The sequence below is a fragment of the Aphelocoma coerulescens genome, chromosome 1A (genome assembly GCF_041296385.1).
Source record: "Aphelocoma coerulescens isolate FSJ_1873_10779 chromosome 1A, UR_Acoe_1.0, whole genome shotgun sequence".
NCBI classification, from domain to species: Eukaryota; Metazoa; Chordata; class Aves; order Passeriformes; family Corvidae; genus Aphelocoma; species Aphelocoma coerulescens.
The window spans coordinates 52891819-52916633 of NC_091014.1; the positions used below are offsets into that span (position 1 = coordinate 52891819).

General features: G+C 39.9%; 1 protein-coding gene across 3 annotated transcripts; it reads left to right on the forward strand.

Annotated features, from left to right (window-relative positions):
• The first annotated feature begins 7337 nt into the window (after window positions 1-7337).
• On the forward strand, window positions 7338-23678 carry SLC25A17 (solute carrier family 25 member 17). Of its 3 annotated transcripts, none has more exons than XM_069002710.1 (9): window positions 7338-7498; window positions 11283-11343; window positions 12349-12415; window positions 14818-14969; window positions 16029-16145; window positions 16854-16999; window positions 18833-18928; window positions 22530-22612; window positions 23069-23678. In XM_069002710.1, exons 1-9 carry the CDS (start codon window positions 7343-7345, stop codon window positions 23214-23216), a joined length of 1026 nt encoding a protein of 341 aa, XP_068858811.1. In that variant the 5' UTR covers window positions 7338-7342; the 3' UTR covers window positions 23217-23678. The 3 variants fall into 3 exon arrangements, with proteins under 3 accessions (XP_068858811.1, XP_068858813.1, XP_068858812.1); XM_069002712.1 differs by lacking the exon at window positions 7338-7498 and adding an exon at window positions 7764-7839; XM_069002711.1 differs by lacking the exon at window positions 7338-7498 and adding an exon at window positions 10444-10462.
• The last annotated feature ends 1137 nt before the right edge of the window (window positions 23679-24815 follow it).

The following is a 24815-nucleotide window of genomic DNA, read 5'->3' on the forward strand; positions in this document are numbered from 1 at the left end:
ATGCAAAGCTTGGTGCCTTTACCAGAATTTTTTGGAAATATTCTCTCCCTTCATTGCTGGGCTATGAATAAATGGTATTTGTTGAAGTGGCTTGGTTTGTCTTTGTGGGAAGGCAGTGACTGGATGAGTAGGAGCCAGACTCTCAAAGTTGGATGAAGGCAGGTGGGACAAGCCTAGGTAGAACAGTGATAGGCCAGAGGAGAATGGGTCAATGAGTATTAAAAAGCCATGTAAAGGTAAAACCATGTTACAGAAACAGCTTTTTGCAAGTACTGTATGTAGTTTAAAATATTTGTCTTTAAATGCCACCTCGTTTTTATTGTGTGTTACTTTCAGGGCTTTTGCATAAAGCTCATACAAGCCACACTCCTGCATATGCCTGTACATCCCTCTTCTGTGGGATAGAAGAGCAAATAAGGTTGTTATGGGAGCTCATGGCACCTGCTGTCCAAGCAGAATCCTTCACCCATATGGGTGGGGGATTCTGGACCTAGCCAGGGGGAGCTGGAGCCAGGTTAGCTTTGGCTTCCTATGGATCATGCTGCTGACTGGAAGTGTTTGGAGCCCCTTTTAAATCCCACAGGGCATGTAGGGATGCTGCAGTGCTTTCAGGGCTGTAGAGCAAGTGGGTTGTGGAACTGATGGTAGAGGCTGGAGGGTTGTTTCCTTTCGTTTGCTGCAGGGTACTCTGACACTGGCGGTTATTGGTACTGACGTGGATTGGTAACCTGGAGCTGGAGGGTGGTTCATTAGGAAAACAGTAGCAGTATTTTCTTCTGATGCCTGGAGAAAGGTGTCTCCTGAACTGTATTCAGAGCTCTGCAGGTGGGCCTCAACCTTGCTTCACGCATGATGGAGTGAAGGCAGCATTGTAGGAAAGTAATTCTGGATTACCAAAGAGCTGAAGTGGAGTAAAAAGTGGTGGTGTCCAATTAAATGGAGACACCTCCATGTTCAGTACCACAAGACAAATCATAGGAGGTCAGTAGTGTGATAGAAGAAAATGCCCATACAGAGGAAGCAGGAACAGTTTTAATGTGACAAATGAAGCAAGTCAGGTGGTTGCTGGTGATTCTGTACTGTGGAGCAGGAAAAAAAATTCAAGTGACCGGGCTACAAGTCATTGATCACCTTGTGAATCAGAGCTTGGGTAAGTGATACTCACTTGATGTGATCCTCACAAACAGGAGCTTCATGTAAGACAAACCTTTCCTTGTCCCTACTGACTGGAGGTCCCGAGGTCGCACGGAATGTAAATACCAAGGACTCTCCTGTAAATCTGAATCTTGATGACTAACCAAATCCAGATGTTAATTTGTAATCTTGCTAACAAAGTGTTACTACTGTATATGTCTGCTGTACAAACACACTTTTGAAAGATGTATTCTAGATGGATGATCTCAGACAAGCTTGAGATCTTATCAATAAATAAATGTATTTGCAGAATGTGTTACGTCTCTTTTTAAGTGGGTTACAACTTTGGCACCTTCATTGTTGTGCTGGATTTTTTTTAATGTATAAACATTTATTTCAGAGGCTACAAGGAACATGAGTTTCTACTATATGTAAAGAAATTAAACGTGAAGGATTACAGGGTTTAGGTTAGCAGTTTATCTTGGAATTTCTTCCTGCAGTACAGAGGCTGCAGCGGTCCAGATAGCAAGCATCATTTGTATAGAACAAAGGTATTCAGAAAAACAAGGTACTTATTACTCAAGTGCAAAGTAAGTAACAAGGAGGTGAGGTTTAAAGCAGGTAATAGTAAATTGAATGCCATTATTGAAACATTTTGTTTTCTAACATTCTCTCTGGTGGGTAGGAGTTACTAGAAATTAGTTGAACTTGCATTTTGTATTTCAGAAGGAAAAATATAGCTAATATCATGTAAGAACCAGTGCAGTGTTCAATAAAATTAACTTTTAAAATAGGCTGAAAGTACAAGTTGTTGGGAAATCATCAGAATTAGATGGAAAAATATCAAAGTACTATATTGAGAATGAAGTGTCTGAGCTGCAGCCAACTGCACTGCCTCTCATTAGAGAAAATTCATTCTGATGTTCAGCCACTAGCATCTAGTTCTTATCTGGAAAAGAAAACCACCTGTTATTCAGATTTCTATTTCAGATTTTTTAAAAATTGGTCTAAAACATGGCTTATTGCTAAGAGTTTATAAGTAAAAATTAACACAACTATTCTACAATATGATTTGCCCTCACACTTTCTTGTGTGTTATCCTACAGTGAGGAAAAGTTCTTGAAAAAGAATAGATTTTTCAGAAGCCATTTTGTAATCTGGCACAGTTTTTCCCTCTTGTATGAAAACTTTTCAGACCAGAAAAAGCAAGATTCTGAACTGGAATTAAGTACTAGCCTTTACCAAAAAAAACCCCAAAAACCCCAAAACAAACAAAAAAACCCCACCAAAAAACCCAGACAAACAAACAACCCCCCACCAAATCAAACAAACAAAAAAAAACACAAAAAAACCAAAACCGGAAAAATGTGCATTTAGAACAGAACAGTTGCTAGACATTTATTAAGTGCCTAAGAGAAAAAGCAACAACATCAAGGCAACAAAATTTGTGTTTGACTTAGTCTATGTAAAACTAAAGGTGGCTGAGGGACTTTTGGTCTAGTTAGGCTGTTGAGCAAGTACCTTGATGGGAGATTAAATGTAATAATGGCAAATGCTGGTCATTTAAAACAGAAAGAATTTCAACTTTTCTGATGTCCCTGGACCTAGATGAAGTGCATAGGGAACACTGCATCATTCCATGGGCTCAGTCAAAATCTGGTCGGGCAAAGTTCACACACGTGTGCTTTTTAATATGTTTGTGATTACAATGCTTGCTTCTGGAAGAGGCTGGTTTTACCTTGGCCTTAATACTTAAGCCTGATCTTGACAAGCTGCTGTGATCAAATTTCTCTATTTAATGAATTCAAATTGTCAGCACATGCAATCTTATTTGTTAATTTCTAGTTGCTTTTATCTGTGATGTACTGGGAGTATGATCCAGTTTATCCACCTTCTCTGAAAGATAAAGTTCTGCAGCAGATTCTGAAAGTTGTTTTGAAAGTAGTAATTAAGTTCTGTCTTAACATGTTTGCACTCTCTAATGAATTGAACTTCTAAGCAAAAATACAGGAGATAAGCATTTCTGATTTTTTTTAAATTAATGTTAGAATAAGGAGAGTACTAGGGTAGAAACAGTTTATGTTCAGAGTTTATTCTTTACTTGCAAAGGTAGGACACAGTGCAGAGGCAGTAAATTTGGCCTCTGGAGTCACCAACAGTATCCTCATTCCTTGTCATGAATCAGAAACAAAGTTTGGGTCAGCCAAAGAAAAACCACGAAGAATAAGTTTTCTCAAGATTGATCACTTCCTTGTACAGGAACATACAGAATTATACAAGCAAGAAATTATGAAGATGCAGTTTGTGTAGAAAGAATATGTTTGTACTTGTAGTTCCTTAACTTAGTTCACTTCTTCTAGGCTTTCCAGTAGAATTGACAGATTTCAGGAAAAGTAGGTAACTTGGGCCTTCTGTCCTTCCTTAAACCCCACTTGTGCATATTATGTGTTTGCCTGGAAACCTGGTGAATTTGCAGCACTTCTGTGAAGACCTTCAGGCCATGCCTTCGTGAAACCTTTTATGTAGGTAGGTTTAGGTAGGTTTTTAGGTAATTTCCTTCGTTTTTTTCCTATGTAGAATACAAGGCAAATCTTGTTTAACTTAATCTGTAGTGTGCCCTTGTATTTCTTGGACAGCTTCACTAGGTCTGTATGTTCCAACAATAAAGTAAGTTGCTTTAAGAATATTGCAGTTGTTGCATTACCTGTTAATACTCTTTAGCAATATATACAGGGCATAATGTTGTATTAAAAATATTGCTAAATGTAGTAGAAATAGCATAGAGTTATTTAGGTACACATTTATGATGGAATTCCAGTCTGCAGTATAAACTGACCCTTTGGTGGAAGCTTCCCTTCACACAAGAGGGACAAAACCACAAAGAACAGCAGTACTGGGAGTCCGTGTCCTGTTTGAGGCATTTATTCTGAAAGCTCATGAACCTGATTGTGCAATCACTTCGCATAGTTGTTCCCTGGATTTGTAAAGCTGCTCCTGCCTGCTTTAGTGACAGGAGATAGCCAGTGACCTGTGTACACCTTAATTCTAAATTAAGGTCTGAGTCTTTTGCATGTAGGAATGTGTCACAGGTGAGTTATGAAAAGTACATCAATGTGGGTGTAACTAAAAAGGTTTTATTAATGATTAAACGATGATCAAAGATAATTGACACCTAAATGAAAAGTGAATGATGATAGAATTGTTATTAAGCAATAATTGAAGGGTAATTAAACAGTGATTTAACAATGCTTTAAAATAATTGTTAAAATAATAATTTACACTCTGGTTGAACACTCTACTACTTACTATACTTCTAATAATTAAGCTGTAGCTAGATTTATAAAAGCTGCTGCTAGTATACAATAAACTTTTAGGCTTAATGTAAAATGTCACTTAGCTCATTATAGGTATCAGATATTTGGTAAGGGGATCTTTCAGCCTCAAGCATTAACCTTAAGAGCCATCCCTGCTTGAGGGGGAGATCATTGCTGAGCAGCCTGCTGCTGTACAGGAGAGCTCAATGGGCTCATGGGGGCTACAGATATTTATTTAGAAGGTAAAATGACTGACTCGTAGTCAGAGCCCCTTTTGGTGTATGTGCAGGTGTGCATCTGTACCAGTTTCAGTTCTGTCCACTCCCAGCTCAGGCTGGCACTGTGAGCTCCTGATAAGAGAGGCCTAAACTCCTTTGTTCCTGGATAAGATAGGGCTTAGGACGATTCTCGGTGTTTGGACTGCGGGGATGATTTCAGTCAGACCTCCTTTTTGGTGGTGCCTGGACCAAAGTACTGTCACCCAGTCAGAAGGGGTGCATCCATTACAGGGAATTTTCCATTATTTAAAAAAAAAAAAAAAAAAAAAAAAGGACTATCAGTGGTATCATCACTGTATAAAACTGTATAAAAGAATTGTGTCTCTTAGGTTGTTGGTATCAGCATCTGAAATCTGAATACTGGGGTGTGCTGGAGCACTGCACAGGAGAAATGTTTTTCTCCAAACGAAACACTTGCGTTAGGCAGAGTCACCTGTGTTCTTTATACCTGCCCTTCCTCAGAGAAGATAATGGGATTTTCATCACAGAAGGGTAGAGAAGGGTCTGTTAATAGCTACCTGATGAAGGAACATCTTCTCAAAAAGGAATGGCTTACCCAAACGTGTGATAGAAACTCTTGGGAAGAGTGTAATATTCCAACTACCCTGTCCTTGTTTAAGCAATGGATGGTATGGTGATTCCCACCACAGGTGTAAGCACTAGGAGCTCTTGCAGCTCAAACAAGAGGCAGCTGGGAGTTGTGGCTGAAGAACTAAGACTTGCAATTATGAAGAAAAAGTTACTAAGTTATTCTTTCAGAAAGAAGGGAAGATGGTGGAGTAACAATAGGAACCAAAGAGCCCAGGAATAATATGATACAAAGCTAAAGAGAATACTCATTCCTATCTTTACTTATAGTTTTTTCTCAAGTATAGGTGAAACTAACAAAAGGGGAGTGATTATTAACACAGGCAAAACCTTGAAACTATCTGGAAACCAGTATATGGCATGAGAATGGGAAAAAACCCAACAGGATGTGAACAGACACATCACAAGAACAAGTGCTGTTATGAATTGTGGCATGTCCAAACTCATTTGATTTCCTCAGCTCCTTCATACTTGTGGAACCTCTCCAACATAACAGTTCAAGAGGAGGCTATAGGATTATTTATATTTTCCCAAACTGTGTGTTTGATAGCCTTGTCTCTGTGTGCCCTAACTGTGGTGAGCCATGTGCTTTGGCCAGCTACCTGTGTCTAGTGCTGTCTTGCTAGGACTTCTCATTCCATCCTCAGCTACCAAAGGGTGTGACAAGCCAGGAGATGTTCTCTTTGTAGCAGTGTGCTTCGGCTACAGGCTCTCAGCACGATGGCAAAGGAGGAGCAAGGGCTTACAGACTGGGAAAATGAGTAAACAATAAAATTGTTTAGTTTGGAAAAGACTTCTAAGATTGAATCTGACCACAAACCCAGCACTGCCACATCCACCACTCAACCATGTCCCCAAATGCAATATCTACATGTGTTGTAAATACCTCCAGGGATAGTGACTCAACCACTTCCCTGGACAGCCTGTTCTAGTGCTGGGCAACCCCTTCATTAAAGAAATTTTTCTTAATATCCAATATAAACCTCCCTGGTGCAATTTGAGGCTGTTTCCTCTTTTCCTGTAGCTTGTTATCTGGGAGAAGAGGCCAACCCCCACCTTGCTACAACCTCCTTTAATGGGCAGAGTGCAATAAGGTCCCTCCGAGCTTCCTTTTCTCCAGGCTAAACATCCCCTGATGCTTGAAAATGCATCAGGCTCAACTGGTCCACAAGGAATAAGAAAAAATTATTGCCTTGAAAAAGACTTTGAAGATACCAGACTTTAGGTAGGTAAAAGGGACTATAGTTACCAAAAAGTAGAATCAGAATGTGAAGTTTAGTATTGCTCCTTCTTTTTAATTAAATGCTTGTGTTAAATGTTTGGGAAAGAGAATCACAGAATCACAAAATGGGTCATGTTGAAAAGGGACCACAGTGGCTCATCTGGTCCAGCCTCCCTGTTTGAACAGGGTCATCCCAGAGCACATGATGATGCATCTGCGTCCTTTTCAACTCAGACTGTTCTGTGATTCTCAAGTGAAACTGCTTAAAAAAAACCCAAACAAAAACCCCACAACAAAACATGGCACAGGATTGTGCTATTAAATATGGCACAGGATTGTGTCCAGATGGTTCTTGAACTTCTCCAGTGAGGGACACTCCACACCCTCTCTGGGTAGTCTGTTCCAGTGTGTGGTCACTGCACAGTGCAGAAGTTCTTCCTCATGTTCAGGTGGAACTTCCTGTGCCTCAGTTTCTGCCCGTTGCCCCTTGTTCTATTCCTTGCCAGGACCGAGAAGAGCCTGGCTGCATCCTCTTACCACCCTCCCTTCAGATGCTGATAGCCACTGATGAGGTCCCCTCTCGGTGGCCTTTCCTCAAAGAGAAGCAAAGCCGCTGGTGAAGCCGCAAGGAGCTATTGCAGTTACAGAGGAAGGACCAAGAACGCATTTCCCAGGTACCCTAACGATGTGTTTCTCCGAAAAGCCTCACAGATGATCCCGGTCGCCTCCGCCTCCCCCGCCGGCTCCCCCCGGCCCCAGGCCCCGCGCGGGGCGGGGCCGCCGGCGCACGTGACAGGGCGGGTGCCATGGCGGGCGCGGGGGCGGCGCGCGGCAGCCCAGAGCTGGCCGGGGCCGCGGGAGCGCCGGGCCGGGCGGAGCAGCCGCCGCAGCCCCCGAGAGCCGCCGCGATGTCGTCCGTCGCCTCCTACGAGAGCCTGGTGCACGCCGTGTCCGGGGCCGTGGTGAGCGAGCGGGACAGCGGTGGGCGGAGGGCCGAGGGCCTGGCGGGGGGCGCGGGCCGCCGGCAGCCTTTGTTCGGCCGGGGTGGGCCGGGCCGGGCCGGAGAACCGGCGCGGGGCTTGGTGGGGCTGGAGGCCGGCGCTGGGCCTGAGCAGCCGGAGCTTCCTCTGAGCCAGGGGGAGCTGCAGGGACCTGCCCCTCAGAAAGCCGGCTTGACGCATCTGGAGCTGGGCATCACTTCAGCGGTGACGATCTAAGCCTCCCAGAAGCTCAGGCTGAGGGGCAGCACCTCAGCTGTGTAATCCGAGAGCTGTACCAAGCATCGCCCTCGTGCCACGGCCTCGTAAGTGCTTAGGAGTTTCGAAGGGTGAGGCAGTGCATAGGTGTTAATCAAAATGTACAGCGAGCGCAGTGCAGCCAGAGGAGGTTTGTGTCGGTTACTGAATTTAATTTTTCATGTGATGCTTGTAAATTGAAAAGTCGCATTTAATTTATGTAGATTTCCTAGTATGCCCAGCCCTTGAGTTTTTCTTTTCAGAGTGCTAGCTCTAAATAGCAAATCGGCCTTCTGCTTCTAACAGATTAAGAATTTTAGTGCATGTAGCATGTTGGATTGGGCATACTGTCTCCTACACGTCTCCTATAGGATGAAAGTTGCCAAATGTTATTGAACAATAAACACTGGAACAGGCTGTCCAGGGAGGTCATGGAGTCTCCCTCTCCGGGGACATTCAAAACCCACCTGGATGCATTCCTATGTCACCTGCTCCAGGTGACAGTGCTTTGGCAGAGGGGTTGACTGGGTGATCTCCAGATGTCCCTTCCAACCCTGACAATTCAGTGATTCTGTTACAAAGGCTGATTCTAAAAAGGGAAAAAAAGACTCTAAGGGATGTTTTGGTTTTATTATAAATAAACACAAGATTTTTGTCTGCTCTTTAAATAGTTTTAAGTCTGCTTATTTAAGCACCAAAGGCAATGGGGATTTTGTTTCCGCTTTCAAAAAGTGGAGCTCTCTCAAATGAGTTCATTATTGAAATACTACCTATTTTCCTTTTGCTGACTTCTACAGAAGTCAGTGATACTTTCTAGACCTTGCTGTTAGCTTCTCTCTTAAAATACAGATCGCTGTAATCAGGTTGTGCCACTGAAAAAAGTTTGTGGTGTGACCCAAGCTTATAAATCCAGCCATAAACCCAGTACTGTGTTGAGCTAATGCATCAAAAACACATGTCAGATCACAACGTGATAAGTTTTGTTTGTATTCTAATATACTGAAAGTTTGTATACCTTCTAGGCAACCTAGTCAAATTTGAGGTGAAGGAATAGTTTTGTGAATAGTAAAAAAACCTCCAGTGCTTGATTTCCTGTGAACTTTAATTGAATGACATAAGTATTCTTTAACTCTGCATGTAGCTAAAATATAATCTTCCTGTTGTAAAAGCTATAGGGATGAGAATTTTATGGCAGTATTCTAGAGCAGTCAGGCTGCTTTGTTGGCTGAATGGTGGCTGAAAAATAGTATTTGAATTTTTAAATATGTTTTAAGTTTTTTGTTATTACTATTTTTTATAAAGCCAAGCTTCATGCTGTGGTCCTGCACACATCTTCTTGGCAACAGTCACCTCAGGCCATTTGTTCTGGGCACCTCTTGGCTACTGCACAGGTGTTTATCTGGTGCTGTGACTGGTCAGTGAACTGATGGGGCTGAAGAAGTAGCCCAGTGGAAAAAGTAGTTTTTCAGCCAGATCAGTTTCTGTGTCTGCATCATTGTGTAGGTGCCCAGGAAGTTTTGCTGCCAGACTGGAGGAGACAGGGGTGCAAATGCAGTTGACCAAGAGCCTGGGATTATGTGAACCAGTCTGTACCTGTCCCTGTGATTATTCAGTGGTAATGTGACTTGGCAAACTACCGAGATCCCGTGCTGACAGGGAGGTGGTGGGAAGGCTGACAGTGAAGCCTCACCCTTCCAATAGTGCAGGGTAATCCATGGCAGCATCTGTTCCTGCAATCAGTAGTATAGCTTACTTCACCTGCTGGTTTCAGGTGCAGTTTAGCAAGGAATCTGAGTCTGTCTCGAGGGCTTCTGTTGTTTGGAAAGGACTGGTCCTGCTCATCCCTCTTTTCATTTCTTCTAGCTGTGAAATCCTGTCTCCTCCATATGATGCTTCCAGCAGCCTCCTCATCATGTAGTTGAGTTGTTCCATTTGTAAACCCAGGAGAAAAGTAACTTGGCTTTTCTATTTCCCTCAATTTAGCAAAAGAAGGGGAAAGGGTACAAATTGTTTTTTATGTGCAATGACCTGTTAGGTCAGCTTAGTTATCGGATGATGTTCTCGTGAACTATAGTTCCATATAAATTTTAAGCCAGTTTGACAGCCAAACACTGGAACAGGTCCTTAGAGAGGTGGTCAATGCCCCATGCCTGTCAGTATTTAAGAGGCATGTGGAAAATGCACTTAACAACGTGCTTTAGCTTTTGGTTAGCCCTGAAGCAGGGTGGGGGCAGCAGAACTAGGTGATCACTGCAGGTCCTTTCCAACTGAAATAGACTATTCTGTGTCTTGTGTCCACAAATCCATTGTGTCCTGTGTGATGCTAGCCAGACTATTTCCTCATTTCCATTTTCTAATTTTGAGTGCAAGTGTGTGTGTGTTGCTGCTGTGTGGTGCATTGCATTGAGAGTAGGATTCAGGACAAATCCCACTTTGGGAGGATGGAAGCAGGATGAATTGAGCAGGGGAAAGCTGGAAGTTGTAGTGACTGCAGTCTTGTTCTGTGCGTAGGTGTAACTGCGTTTTGAGGCTGTCTTCAAAACTGCGGTAATGCAGCTCTCATTAGGAGGAGTCTTATGGATCTTTGTGGTGGTTTTTTGTGCTGGCACTGACCTTCTAACTGAGATATGTTTTTTATAAATTTTCAGTAGATGGGTTCATTAATCCACTTGCTGTCCAGCTGGGTACATGGTAGGTACTGAGAATGAGCAGAACCAACCATTTTGGCAAGAGCCCAAACTAAACGGGTTAAAATAACCAGGTAGTTGTGGCCAAGTCTTTGCTTTCGTCTGCTACCTGGTGTTACGAAAACTGTTTTAGTGAAAAACAAAACTGGAGAAACCTTAGTCTGGTTATGACTTCGACCCAGAGTTGTTTTAGTGTGGAAACACCACCAGAAAAATAATCCTCTGTTGCTGATTGTAGAGATAGGTCCAAGCAGGAGGACGTGCTCTGGAGCTGGAGTATTTGCAGAGGTCAAAGCTCACTTAAATGTGTGGCATAAGACAGCTCTAGAAGAGCTCAAGTCACACTGTGCACTGTACTTTAAACACAGCATTGAGTGGTTTGCTGTGTCCCAGACCTTCCCACCATTTAAACTGTTTGCATGGCTGCAAATGGAAGAGGTGCCACAGCTTTAGCAGCCATCTGATGCATGGAAAACAGGTTTACACCAAGCCAGGGCCTTTTTGAGGCTAATGGGAGGTACAGAAAGTGCAATATGTTTGTTTTCTGATGCCTACTAGATTAACTCTTAGGCTTCAAAAACTTTCTCCTTTGGCAAAAGGCTTTTAATGGTTTTAGTTTTAGCTTGATCTAATGCAAGAGAGACCCCCACCCCCCCCATTTGTAAGTATGGGACCAAAAAAATTTGTTATGTCTGGAGTTTATCCCCTTTTTAAACTTTCTCAGCAGACTGGTTTGTGGGTGAGAAGTGAAGTGCTACAAAGAGTCTAGCAGGCACTGTATAAGCAACTGATACACTATATAGCCAGTTTATTTTGTTTTTCAGGGCAGTATGACTGCAATGACTGTATTTTTTCCTTTGGATACAGCTAGGCTTAGACTTCAGGGTAAGTGTCAAAATCTAGTTTCTTTGTACAATGGTGTTTCTGTTCATCCTGGCCTGGGCACTTGTAAGGGTGGTTGTAGAGGGATGTGTTTTACGTGAACAGGAGTCTCAGCTGTCTAACATTAACACCATTTTTCCAACTGGAGGTAATTCTTCCTTTTGAAAGTTGGGCAACCTTTTAATTTGCTGAAAAGGCTGTGTGATCTGTGGACAGATATGGCTTTTAAATGATTATCTAAGACCAAAGAGAAAAACAAAGATGTGAGATTGCACAGGATTATATTTGTGTGTTGTTGTTTTTGGCTGCTGAGAACACCTCAAAATTCAGGGGTAATATCATGAAAATCAAGTCTAGAATTATTCCTGAGGATGGTTTAAAGGGAAAAATCAGGGTCAGAACTGGGATTAGGAATATGCAATATTTACAAAAATGCATCTGGGTATAACCTGTGTTGTTCTAACACTCTATCTTCTAATCAAAAGTCACAGAATCGTCAAACATTTTAGAGCTATGACTAAAGCTCTATTAAGAATTGGAGGGAGATCATCAGCCAGGTCATCAGAAGTATGTGGCTGAGAAATGAACAGCTTTCAGTGCAGGAAGAGACTGTTTTGCTAAGGCTTAGCTGTTTGCAGATGAACTGTAGGGGATTGCTCTACTGCTGGTGCTAGTCTGGTCTCCAAGGATTAATTTTGAGAGAATATAGACAGGTCCAATTCTAGCCCTTCCCAGGGGAACTTGCCTTCAGTTCATGTCACAGCTATTAGGAACTGGTAATTACAGATACTTTGAAGCACAACTGAACCTGCTAGTCTGGGGAAGAATAAAAAAAAGGAAGTAGTCTTACCTAGCAAATGAAAATAAGGAGAAATAGGGAATTTCTGTCCTTTATGAGGAAGAAGAAACATGAGCTTGCAGGGTATATTCAGAATTGCAAGGATAAGGACTGGAAAAAGAGTGCTAAAAATCTGAATAATCTAAAAGTTTGATTCTTCTGTTTTCCAGTTGATGAGAAGCGGAAGTCAAAGACGACACCGGCAGTCCTTTTGGAAATAATCAAAGAAGAAGGCCTGTGAGTAGATATTAATTTTCTGTTTGTCTTCTTGTAGACAAGCTCTAAAACGAATTTGATTATGCTTTTAAGGTGGAACACTTTGCCTCTGTGTGGACAGATTTTTATTCCGAATTGAAATGTCTCCACACAAGTGTGATATGACTTGCATAATCTTATGTGTTCATCTTTAGCTAACTAAGATTAACTTTCTTGAGCACCTTATGCAATTGATCTGTTCAGTGATGTAACTGTGCCTTCATTAGTGAGGTAGCTATGCCTCCTCAGAAATGCAAATGTACCTTCATATACCTGATCAACCAGCTTTGTCTGCCTGGATTCTTGGGTGTGTCTATTTCTCATAACCAAGATGAAACTCCTGGACAACTGAGCCACTTTCAAGAGGAGAATTGAGACATGTTTCCCAGCTGGAAGGTTTTTTTCTTCTCCCTAGCATGTAGAAGTAAACAACACATGACACTTTTATGCTGGTGGGATTCAATATCTATCTAAAAGCAGTTAACTTTCAGCAGTGCTGTGCTTTAGTATTTGTCATAGTCTGAGCTGAGCTGGCTGGGAAAAACAGTTGTATGCCTGTCCTTGTTAGAAGTATTTTCCTAATTGAATCCCTGGAACTCCTAAGTAGACTAGAGCTTCCAGGACATTAAAGCTGACAAAAGTTTAACTTGGCCCGTAATGCTGTGCCACCTTTGAACTTGGGCAGTTGTACGCATGAGGAGTTCTCTGCCAGCTGATCTCTCTTGTTCACGTTATGCATTACCTCTGTCATGTGAGAGTGGCAAGTAAACTTCAATTTAAAAAAAAAAAAGGAAAGAAAAAGAAAGAAATATAAAGAAGTTAACTGAGGTGGAAAGACTGCAAAAGTGGTCATCCTACTTTTCCTGTGAAACAGAAAAATCAGTAGCTCTGGCAAGAGAGGAACATTGCTTCTTCCAAAGGTATTGGGAAGGCCTGGTGAAGCAATGGTACTAATTTAGAGATGTGTCTGAAGTAACACAGCCCAAGCAACAACCAATCTGAAATGTGATGTGAGATCATAAACATTTTGTTCACATTAGCTTGTAGAATCTTGTCTCATTACCATACTTTTGTGAGACTGCTTCTCTCATCTAGATAAAGCAAATAGGTTGAGCTAAAGGACTTCCTGCTGAAGTTTATCAAACATCTTTGCTTTCTTCCCTGCACTTCCATTGTTTTCTAGGTGATCTAGGTGAAAGGTGTTCATTAGTGTACACCAAGTTTTTCTCAAAGTTGCAGTGAATCATGGATGCTACTACTGACAATTTAAGTCATTAAAATAAGCTCATGGGTTTTGTTTTAGTTTCATGTTTTGTACTGTAAGATGTTCCATTTGAAAATCATCAGAAGTCGTTCTTAATAAATCAAATGAGCCCAAACTTACATCCTCAGTTAGAGGACGTGATCCCTAGAGGATGTTTGTCCCTTTCTTTTCCAGCACAGAAGAGATAGGTAATATAAGAATTGTTTTAATTTAGTTTATGAATAACTTCATAGTCAGGTAATTTGTAATTGTAACTGTATGGTTAGTTAAGCCTGTAACTTCAGAAGCAGTCTTCAGAAGGTGTATTCCCAGCTACATGGGAGGGAGAGGCACTTGATGGATTTGAGACAAAAAGGTAACATTTACATTTTAAGAAAAGTCAGATGTGGTGTTTACCAGCCTTGCACCTTTTACAGTCTTATTTGAGATCCTTAAATTCTATGTACTGCCAGTATTTTAATGAATACTAAAAAGCCTCTGTAACTACTGCTGTTGGGGTGATTTTTTATGCTTTTAACATAATACCAGCTCTCTACCTGTTCTGTGCAACTCCAGTGAAGGTGTGTATAATTATCTTTTTTTGGATGTGTTGTAGAATGTGTTGGGAATGTAGGAGAAGCTATTGAGGTGTCCCTGTTTTACAGGATCATCAGGCCTGTCAGAGAAGGGAGCTTTGTTAGTCAGCTGTTACGAAATCATTCCTAAATCAAGATAGATTTAGATGATATTCAGTTTTTCATCCGTGATTAATCTAGTTAAATTTAACTAGGTAATGTCTTTTTCTCACTTACCTGACTGATTTGCCCTAGATTTTACTGTAAGGCATTTTTTGGAAGTTCTTCCCACCTGTGTATCTTGCGTCCCAGGCTGCATCCTTTGGAAGACTCTCCTAGGTGGAGAATATGAATTTCAGTAACTAGTCTTAAATGTTTAAATTTTATGTGAGAATCCAGATACTTTTTTTCCTTACTCAGGAGTTAAGTATGGTTTTTTTACCCTTGCTGATAAAGACATACCTAGTTAGTACTTTATGTAGTATACAGCACTGTATCTCACATAAAATCAGCCTGATTATATAAATACTATGCTGATTCTTACTGTGACTTTTGCTCTCCATTAGGTTGGCACCATATCGAGGGTGGTTTCCTGTTATCTCCAGCCTTTGCTGCTCCAATTTCGTTTATTTTTATACATTTAATAGTCTTAAAGCACTCTGGGTCAAAGGTCAGCATTCAACCACTGGAAAAGACTTGGTTCTTGGGGTTGTTGCAGGTAATACTTAAAAATCTCCATTTTGTCAAGAATGTATTTTTGGTATATGCTATCTAATGATTTTCTTTATGAAGTCCTCTGGACGTCACACTGAGTGCTCACACCTCCCACTGTATGCAGACCTGCTTCTTTCTGATTGCTCCTCTGTGTCCTCCCCACCTCCTAAAGAGATGCCTAGACCATTCCTGTTGTAAATTCTGGCACAGAGCACAGTGCTCTTGTGGTTGAGGATGATATTTGTGTCTTGTGTGGTGCTTACCAGGTATCTAAGCACCATCAGTAAGATACTGAAGACAAGTGGCAGGGAGAGGTGATAGTTGAGTTTTTTTCAGAGGAAAAGATTTTGAAATTTTTGAAGTAATTTCAGTTACTGTAAGTAAGAAATTTAATGTAAGCATTTGGGTGTCAGTTTTCAGACTTGGTTTTAGGTTGTCACCTGACAGTGACAGGAAGTTCCTAGATATATGCAGGTCCAATGGGACCATATGTTCTTTTTTATTCCATCCTCTTATGTGGATGCTGCAGTGCCTTCTTTGAAGGGATCATAACATTAGTGACTTTTCTAGCAAATCCAATGTGCAAAGTTACCACTGTGGGCCTCATGTTTGACAGTAATATTCTTCAGGGACTATTGCTCATGCAAATGCATAGAAACAAGCTGATTTAAAAAAAAAAAAAAAAACAACAACAAAAAAACACCAAAAACCCCTGAAAAAAAGACCTCTGGGTTTGGGTTTTTTGCGGGGGGCAAGGGGTGGTTGGTAGTTTCTTATACTTTCAGTGTAGGTATAATGACTGGCTGAATAGCTGGTAGAAGTAAGGAAGGAAATTCTTAAGTTGGCTATATATCTGTGGTAAAATTCCATGTAAGTATATTTTGGAACACAGGCTGCAGGAATAAGGTACAAATTATCATTTACTTTTCCTATATGTTGTGTTGATTTTTTTTTTCCTTCTTCCCACCAGAAATTTCAGTAGCATGTGAATCAGGGGGGGGAAGGGGGATAAGAAAACATTTGAAACCTTCTGTTTCTGTAATCTTGCTGTGTTTTGCATTAGGAGTAGTGAATGTACTCGTGACCACCCCTCTCTGGGTAGTGAACACACGTCTGAAGCTGCAGGGAGCAAAATTCAGAAATGAAGACATTGTACCAACCAATTACAGAGGCATAATAGGTAAGCACCTGTCGTTGTCTTCAACCAAAGAGAAGTTAATGAAGTAGAATATATCAAGGACTTTGAAGACTTTTGTTTGTGTAACTGATTTCACCCTGTAATCTCTGTCCTACCCTGTCACTTTGCAGTCGTTGAGTTTTACAGGAAGCTGTACTTGGCTATTTGTGATGGTAATTAGGAGTTTGCAGTGTGCACTCCTGTAACTAAAATACCTTTTGCAAGGGCAGATATGTTATCATACAGATAATGGAGCAGTAGTGAGCCCCATGAAGTGGCAGCTGGGATTCTGAGTTGGGACAGACAGTCTGAAAATTAAACTTCACTCACCTTTATCTCTTAACCACTCCCATGTTCCGGCTGTCTTCCTTTTAAAACCAACCAACCAAATAAATGTTACTGTAATTTTGAAGAAGGTTTGGAAGACCTTGATATGGATGCCACACTTGGGGAAAAAAAAAAAAGAGGGGGTTGCCTGTGCAGATGATGAATTTTATTTATGTTAATGGTGATGCGAGCAAGAACCTCCTTTGTCACTGCCTTTCTGTTAACTTCTGGATTAAAATGGGAGATAAAAATGCTTGCATAAAAGACTGCAGTGGATTTTTATACACTTTGTATATTAGGCTTTAAGAGTAACTTCTCATATCTTTTATATTCAGAGTTTTGTACTCAAAACATTGATGATTATTTCCCCACCTTTTGTCTCAGATGCCTTTCATCAGATAATACGAGATGAAGGAGTCTTAGCTCTGTGGAATGGTACTTTCCCCTCCTTGCTGCTGGTCTTCAATCCTGCCATACAGTTCATGTTTTATGAAGGCTTTAAACGAAAGCTTTTGAAAAAGCAGCTGCAAGTGAGTATGTTTTGAGGCCAGATGATGAACATGCTCTGTTATGAGACAGGTTCTTTCATATGCATCACTTGAACAAATTCAGAATGTAAGTTTGGTTTTGGTTCTTGTCTTTTTGTGTGGTTTTTTGAATGTGTGTCTAAAAAAGGGTCCAGCATCATGAAATTAGATGGGAATCTTTCATGTCCCTAGGGAAGAGATTCCTGTAATGAATTCTTCTACCTGTAAAAATAAAATTGCTGTTCACATTTGTTTGCATATGTTCACAGGTCTTGATTTAAAGTAGAGATTTCAATTCTAATATATCTTCTATAAATATTTACGTACTGACTGTTTTGAAGTCTGCTTTTAACCCTTTTTGCAGTAAATAATAACTTTCTTTTTCTTGAAGATCTCAATTTTTCCATGTAATTTTACCAAGGATGGACACTAGAATTAAAGCATTACAACCATGCCTTCCTGATTCTCTAAACAGAAGTATAATCACTTTTCTGTCCCTGCTTTCTAGTCCTCTTCTCTTTCCTTAGTCTTTTTTTTTTTGTCTATATCAGATATAGCATCTCAGCTGAACTCATGCTCCTTTTATGTTCCAGCAAGCTGAAAAACGTTTGTGTTACATTTTCAGATAATGTCATAACATATCTTTAAGATGTGGTGCTTTGCTGTTAATTTGTGATTTTAGAATGTCAGGTCATATGAGTATGTTACCAAGCCATCTAGTTTTTTCTCCAGACTTAGTGAGATTATTTTTACATGAGATTTTGCATCATCAGTGAGGCGTGGATTTTTTGCTGTCTTTAGTTAATAGTGCAGCTGTAGCTCTCCTTTTGTGCTTTATGGATCTACTCAGTTACATTATGCACAATACATTTTTTGAAGAATGAGCTTAGCTTCCATCTGTGTTGTTATTTTCCTGTTGGCTAATAACATATTTATTTATATATTTATTTCCTGTGTTTTTTTTTAATTGCTTAGTTCCACCTTAAATTGGGGCATTTTTTTGTCCGTGATCAGTGAAGAGGAGAAATACTTTTTTTTTCCACCTAGCAATGGTAATTCTTATTTTGGACAACATTTTTCTTCCTATTTGGTCCTTTCCTGATTGTCTTGACTATATCAGGTTGACCTTTTATAAGATGTGCACGCATGAGCATATTTTTAATTGCAATCAATATACTTTAGAATTTATTTTGAGCATGTTTTGATCTGGGCACCTACTTATGTTCAGTGATTAACACTGAGATGCACTGTAATCAGCATAGGCTGTAAGAATGTATTTGGTGCATCCTGGAGCAGAGTGAGCTTTGGTGCTGAGGATGGGCTTCAGCAGGGGTTCTTAACTAATAGGGGATGAGATTTTTAGCCTATAGCATTGAGACTAAAATTCTGCCTGGGAGCATAGTGATTATGTCTCAGGAATACAGAGTGATGTTCAAGGAATCTTTCACTGTCACGTTTTCACAAGTACTATGTGACTTCCTAGTTTCACTGTTGCAAAAACTGAAATGCTTTTTGATTGATGGTATGTTAAAGTATCTTATCTTTTGCCCACTCTTGGAGCTTTAAAGTGGTCTGGTTGTATGCCTTTTATCAACCATGTTTTAGTAGTCTAGTTATACTGAGAAATGCAAAAACAGGTAGAAGTTATAAATAAACTTAAGTTGTGGAAAAGTAACTCTTTAAAATTATAAGACCCTGAGATTTCCTGAAATCTTTATGCCAAAGATCCTTAGATAATCTGGTAGCAGGTACCAGTACAGAATCCCCAAATACAAATGGGTAATTGGCTGTTTTGGTAATATGTGGAAGTAAATCTATTCTTTATCTCTTGAACAGCTCACATCTTTGGATGCTTTTGTCATTGGTGCAATAGCCAAAGCAGTTGCCACCACCCTCACTTACCCTCTGCAGACAGTACAGTCAATTCTGCGGGTGAGTAATAATTTCAGAGTAATAACTCTGCCTCTGACTTGGTCTGTATCATGGAAGCCTTGTTCACATGGCTTGTTTTTGTTTGTGTTAATGGACCCATTGTTTTGGGAGGCATTTTTCCCAATGCAGGTCACTGATTAGAATGTCTCTCCTCTTTGGTTTTGATTGAACTTGGTGTACTGATGGACATGTGTTTCAAGTAGCTGGTAGGATTGCCAGCATATTGTATTAGTACAGTGCTTCACAGAAGTTGATGCATTGTGCTGCTTTTAGACACTACAAAAATGTACATTTACTTCTTGGAATATAAAGGGAAAATGTGTCAAGTGGGAAATTAAAATTAAATCTTCTAAAACCAGTCTGTTTCCAGATGACCTATAGTAATAAAAAAAAAAGTTCTATTCATAGCCTTTGTTGGTCAGATGATGGTCTGACCTTGTCAGTGTCCAAATGTGATTCATCAGGGGAAGCTGAGCTCCCTCATAAATAATATCTTTAACCACTTGCCTGGCCGTGTAGGCTAATTGTAGTGGTAATGGAAACACTTGCATTTATTCTTACTTGCAGTTCGAATATGTGCTGGATAATAATGCTGCCTTCAGTGTGTACCAATAATGTTGAAATATTGACACAAGACAAAACTGGGGGGTAGGAGGGAAGGAGGAGACCTGGCCATGCATAAGCATATTGTACTTCAATTTCTGTGCCTTAAACTCTGTTTTTGTAACAGTTAAACATTAATAAGTGTTTCCACATGAAATATATTTTCCTAAGTAAGGAGAAGCCTTAACTTGCCTGTATGGTAAAGCCGTTGTGTATGTTCTAAAACTTGGACAGATTTGGAGAATGAGTTGAATTGCTGAAAACAAGCCTTCCATGCTGAGGGTATCACTTTTCAGACTTCTCTAATAAGGGAATTTTCTTGTTAATTGTTCATCTGGAAAAAGTAATTTTCAAGCAAGTTTTGCAATTATTTTTCACTCTCTAATTAGAGTGGAATAAATGTCTCTTGATTTTTCATATCCTGTAACAAGATAGTTAGGTTGCTATATTTCAAAGCAAGAGGACTTGAATATACTTACTGTGTAATTTTGTCAGCAGTCATCTTTTCTGAAGTTTTCATAATTTTGGATCAGCTGAGCTAGTGTTTTCTTTCAATGCCTTACCCTGTTTTAACAGCCTGGACACATCTCAGTAGCTAAACTAATAACACAGACTTCTGTTACTGGAGTGGCAGATACAGAAAAACATTTAAGCAGAAATAGCTCTGTTTGGATAAGTTGCAACATCAGTCTGGTTTTAATTTGTGATGCAGTTTCTCCTGGTGTGAAGGACAACTGGAAGGAAAGTTGGAGTGCTCTGTTTTAGCCTGAGCACTGCACAGCAGTGCAGGTTTCATGGGGCTGCATTCACAGAACAGCTTCAGCCCTTGTTCCTTTCCATGGTTCCGAGAGAAGTGGTTACAGTCTTGTGGCTTCATGTTTTCTTTCTCCTTTTAGCTTTTTGAACAAAATTCTTCTGACTCTGGATGACAGTGTAAAAAAAAAAAAAAAAAAAAAAAATTGCCAGTCCATCCTCTCCCTGTGGTGATGGGGAACACAAGAACCTTGTGTCTAGTTCTGCAGTCACTAGGGGTGACTTCTGTCCCTTTGCTCTATGAAAGAACAGCCAGGAGCCCTGATCACATCTGTCGAGGACAGCAGAAATGTGTGTCTGTGACATCTGTGCTGTCCAGTTCAGGCTTGCTTTACTTTGTTATATGTTTTCTAATCTAAAGTTGACATTGTTCTAGTTGATGTTTTTGTCACTCACACTAAGTGATGTTAAAAAATAGGGTTATGAGGAAAGGCTCAGTATTTTCAGAACTGATATTCTGCATAAAAAAAAATGTATATATATATATAGTTGCAGGGTTTTTTTGGAAACAATTTTAGCAGATTTACACACAGACTAATATAAGCTCAAAATAATTCATATAAACTTACACATCATAACTAAGTTCTGTCATCAAAGTAGTACAGGACTTTTTTTTTTTGACCTTAAACCTTTAGAGACTTACTCTTTTTTGAAAGTTACTAGGGTTCTTTGTAATAGTCTCTACACCTTCACCTCCAACTCTGGCACAGCTCTCTTCTTGCTGTCATATAATGAACAGTTATCCTGTGTAATTGACAGTCTTGTGATTTGGTATGTCTCTCCTTTTCAGTCATTAAAACTATGTTAACACTGGTATTACTCATTATACAGTGAAACTGTTCTTTAGCCTATGTGTCAATAAAGTGCAGATAAATTAAATTTGCCTCTGGAGGTACAGCAATACAATTAATGTTCTCAGTGATCCCAGATGAAAAAGTTCTGTTTAAAACTAAAGTCTCTTTTCTCTGTCACAGTCCCTTTGGGAAATCTTCTGCAGTAAACACTGAAGTGTTAACATCCTAGTGAAAAATTAATGGTTTTTTTCTCTCTTAATGAACCTGTGTTTGTAGTACAAAAATTGTCAGTGGTGGAGAAGAGAGGAGAATGAAGCACCTAATTGTGGTGTAGTGTGGAAGCCTATGAGTAATCTGGGCAGTGACTGACACTGTAACTTGGAACCTAGTTAGCAATTTTTTGGGGAGTGTGTCTGAGTCTGACAGTAATTCTTAACATTGATTTATCAATATCAAATGGTTAGTTGTTTTTGAACTGCCTAAATCAGCTGGCATACTTTACCTACTGTCAATGGTAATTTCTTACACCTAAGAAATAGCAGTTGCCTGAGCATGTTCTGGGAAAAAACTCACCCAACATGCGGTTGCTCAAGTTCATCTTTCTTAGCACAGAAGCTTAATATAGGCTTCAAAAGCTATTAGGCTGTGCTGTTACAGATAAAAGTGTGCCAACTCTTGTATATTAACAATTCATAGTTACAGCTTGCTGACAGTACTATTGACCTGTATCAGATAAAAGTATCAATGATTGCTAGAAAAGGAGTTGCTGAAATTGCTAGTTTAACTCTTGAGGCATAAAACTACAGCAGCAGCTATCATGCCTACTGAAAACCAGCTTGGGGATAAGCAAGTGCAGTGAGTAAAAGAGAAATATAATTTAGGCCAGGTAGGTGGATCAAATGATTTTGAGTTCTTCCACAGCAGTTCACACATAAGTGTTTGCTCCAAGACCATTGCTGGGCAGATAAATTTTGTTTTCAACTATGCAATCTCAATGCAGTAATGATTTGCAGATGTCTGAGGGTCTGAATCTTTGTGAAGTGAAAGCTGAGAAAGCTAGAAAGAACTTGCTTTGAGTGTCATATCCCTACTAAGACTCTGAAAATTATGCTTTTGAGATCTTGAAAACTGCTTCCTCCAGAGCAAATGAAAGAGAGGTAATGTGGCCTTTGTTAGAATCCATCTTAAAACCAAAACAAATTACAGTAGTATGTACAGTTTTAATGCTTGCAAGTGTGAGCTTTGGCCTCAGTTCTCTGCTGATGGCAGTATAACGTGGAAAATGTTTAAAGAGGTTTAGGGTGGGCTCTCCAGATTTCATGCATGTATGGTGTTCTTTGCCAAGCACAGTGGGGAAATAGTACAGCAAAATACTCTTCCTTTTTTTTTAGTTTGGACGCCACAGATTGAACCCAGAGAACCGAACACTGGGCAGTCTTAGAAATGTTCTTTACCTTCTTCAACAGAGAGTGAGGTGAGCTTTCTCATTTTAGTTCTGCTACCATGATATAGAAGACTTGAGTATTACTAATATTTTGAAAATGTTGCTGGATCTGGATTTTGTTGCCTTTTGCCTCCCTTAAACTTGACATTTGAGTCAACCTGGTTTTTGTAATATATTGTAGAGTAAGCCCACAAACCCAAATTCCCCTGAATATCTGTACAGTAAGTGGCATCAAGGATACAGATGGATAATAAATAATTCAGTTCACCTCTCAACTTGAAAAGTAGCAGGTTTCTTGCACAAAAGACCTTAAATTTCTGCACAATTTTTTCTTTAAAATACGATTAAACATAGCTGGCTCAAGATCAAGAATGTGTTTAAGATTCCTACAGTTGTCATTAAATTGTGATATTGATTCTTCTTTGTAGTGATTTACTTACAGAAAGCTATTCATACTTGTTTTCTTGTTTGTTTTTTTCTCCTTAGGCGTTTTGGATTAGTGGGACTTTACAAAGGCCTTGAAGCAAAGCTCTTGCAGACAGTCCTTACTGCTGCTCTTATGTTTCTGGTGTATGAGAAACTGACTGCTGCAACCTTCACAGTCATGGGATTAAAGCACTCGCGCAGACATTGAAAAGGAACCTATGCCAAAGAGTCCGGGGTCTGGAAAACACATTCCATTTGTGAGACCTGGCTGGGTAACAAAGGATCCTCACTTTCTCTGCTTCTCTTTTTAGCCACCTTTATCTCCAGTATTTGGAGAAATCTGGAATATGCTCTATAGGACCTGTTGCCACAAATTCAGGGATAGTCCATTCCCTATTGTTCTGTGGACTCACTGTGTTAAGAAACAAACTAGAGACCTTTTTAAGCACTTGACATAAAATTTAAACTATTATGTGATTTGGTTATTTGGTTGATATTCTTGGCAAGAATGATTATTTCTCACTATGCTTTCTTGTTTGCCCTCAAATTGTCCTCAACTATTCTCGTCTTTACCTTCTGTCAGCAGCTGGTGGGGCTGGTTTTGTGTTATTTTCCTTGATTGTGTTTGTCACTTTGTATTTGGTTCATTAAAATAATTCATAAAGAATAACATTTTCGGCATGGTTTTTCTTTACCTTCAGGTATGTTTGTGGCATAGGATCTGAACTGCTGGAATGGATATTACAAGTGAGTGGGCAGTCTGTCTTCTTGAATCCAGCTATTTTGAATCTTGAAAATTTTGAATCCAGATACTGACTGGATAGGAGGAACATAACCTCTTGCTTTTTCAAGCTAAGTCCCTCAAGCTGAGTCAAGAAAACAGGCTTGTTACACAGAAATACATGAAGTATTCTGTGTATCACATATTCTTCCTTGTGAGAATGTGTGAATTCACACCATGTTCTTATGCAGACAGGGAGCACTGCCCCATGCTTCAGAAGTGCTGTGCCCACTCAAAAATGTGATTTGTTTATTTTTCCACTGATATTCCCAGACCGTAAAGCCTAAAAGTCATAACTGTTGTCCCAGTTAATGTGCATGTGTGTTCATTCTGCATAGTTCTGGTCAGTATTCCTAGACCCTAAAATCCCAGTTAAATCCTGCTCTGTCCGTTGTTAAGTTGGCAGGAGGATTTGTTCTGAAGAACCATTTTCTGTTTGAAGTATTAGAAGATTTCGTGGCAGTTTAAAGCCGAGAATGTCTGGGAGAAGACTTAAGTGCTGCAGGAAATACATTACAAAGTTGCAGAATGGCATCTGTTTTTGGAGTCTCAGTTGAGTCAATTTTAAGTATGAAATTGTAAAACAATTCTGCAGATAATGTCTTTTGAGCAAGAATAAAAAGCCTTTACACCAATTGCTTCTTTTAAGAGTATTGAGAATATCTATACAAGAGGAATGCCCTTAATTCAGTGCTGGTTGACTTTCAGTCCAAGTAGGATTTATATAGACAAGCAAGAATGAAAAAATGCAATGAGCTGTAGTTATACTTTGATAAAGAATGAAAATGTAAGACTGGAGACCTCACCACTGGAAAAGAATGAATCACAATTCTGAAAATTGCAGTGAAAATACTTTTTTTACTGAAATGAGGTGCCCTGTGGAAAGCTATTTTGCTGTCTTTTGGTGTTTTTAATAAGAAATTTGGAATCGGTAGTATGGCTCTTGATAAATTATCTTACCTGAAAATTCCTGCTGTCAGAATCGTTGTGGGTAACTGAAGTGGTTCTTGTGCCAGTCTGGCTGAA

Excerpts from the sequence above, each read along its gene's own strand:
- SLC25A17 (XM_069002710.1), top strand. The coding sequence starts at position 7,343 with ATGGCGGGCGCGGGGGCGGCGCGCGGCAGCCCAGAGCTGGCCGGGGCC. Across the intron at positions 11,344-12,348 it reads AGCTAGGCTTAGACTTCAGG|TTGATGAGAAGCGGAAGTCA; the intron begins GTAAGTGTCAAA and ends TCTGTTTTCCAG. Across the intron at positions 14,970-16,028 it reads GGTTCTTGGGGTTGTTGCAG|GAGTAGTGAATGTACTCGTG; the intron begins GTAATACTTAAA and ends GTTTTGCATTAG.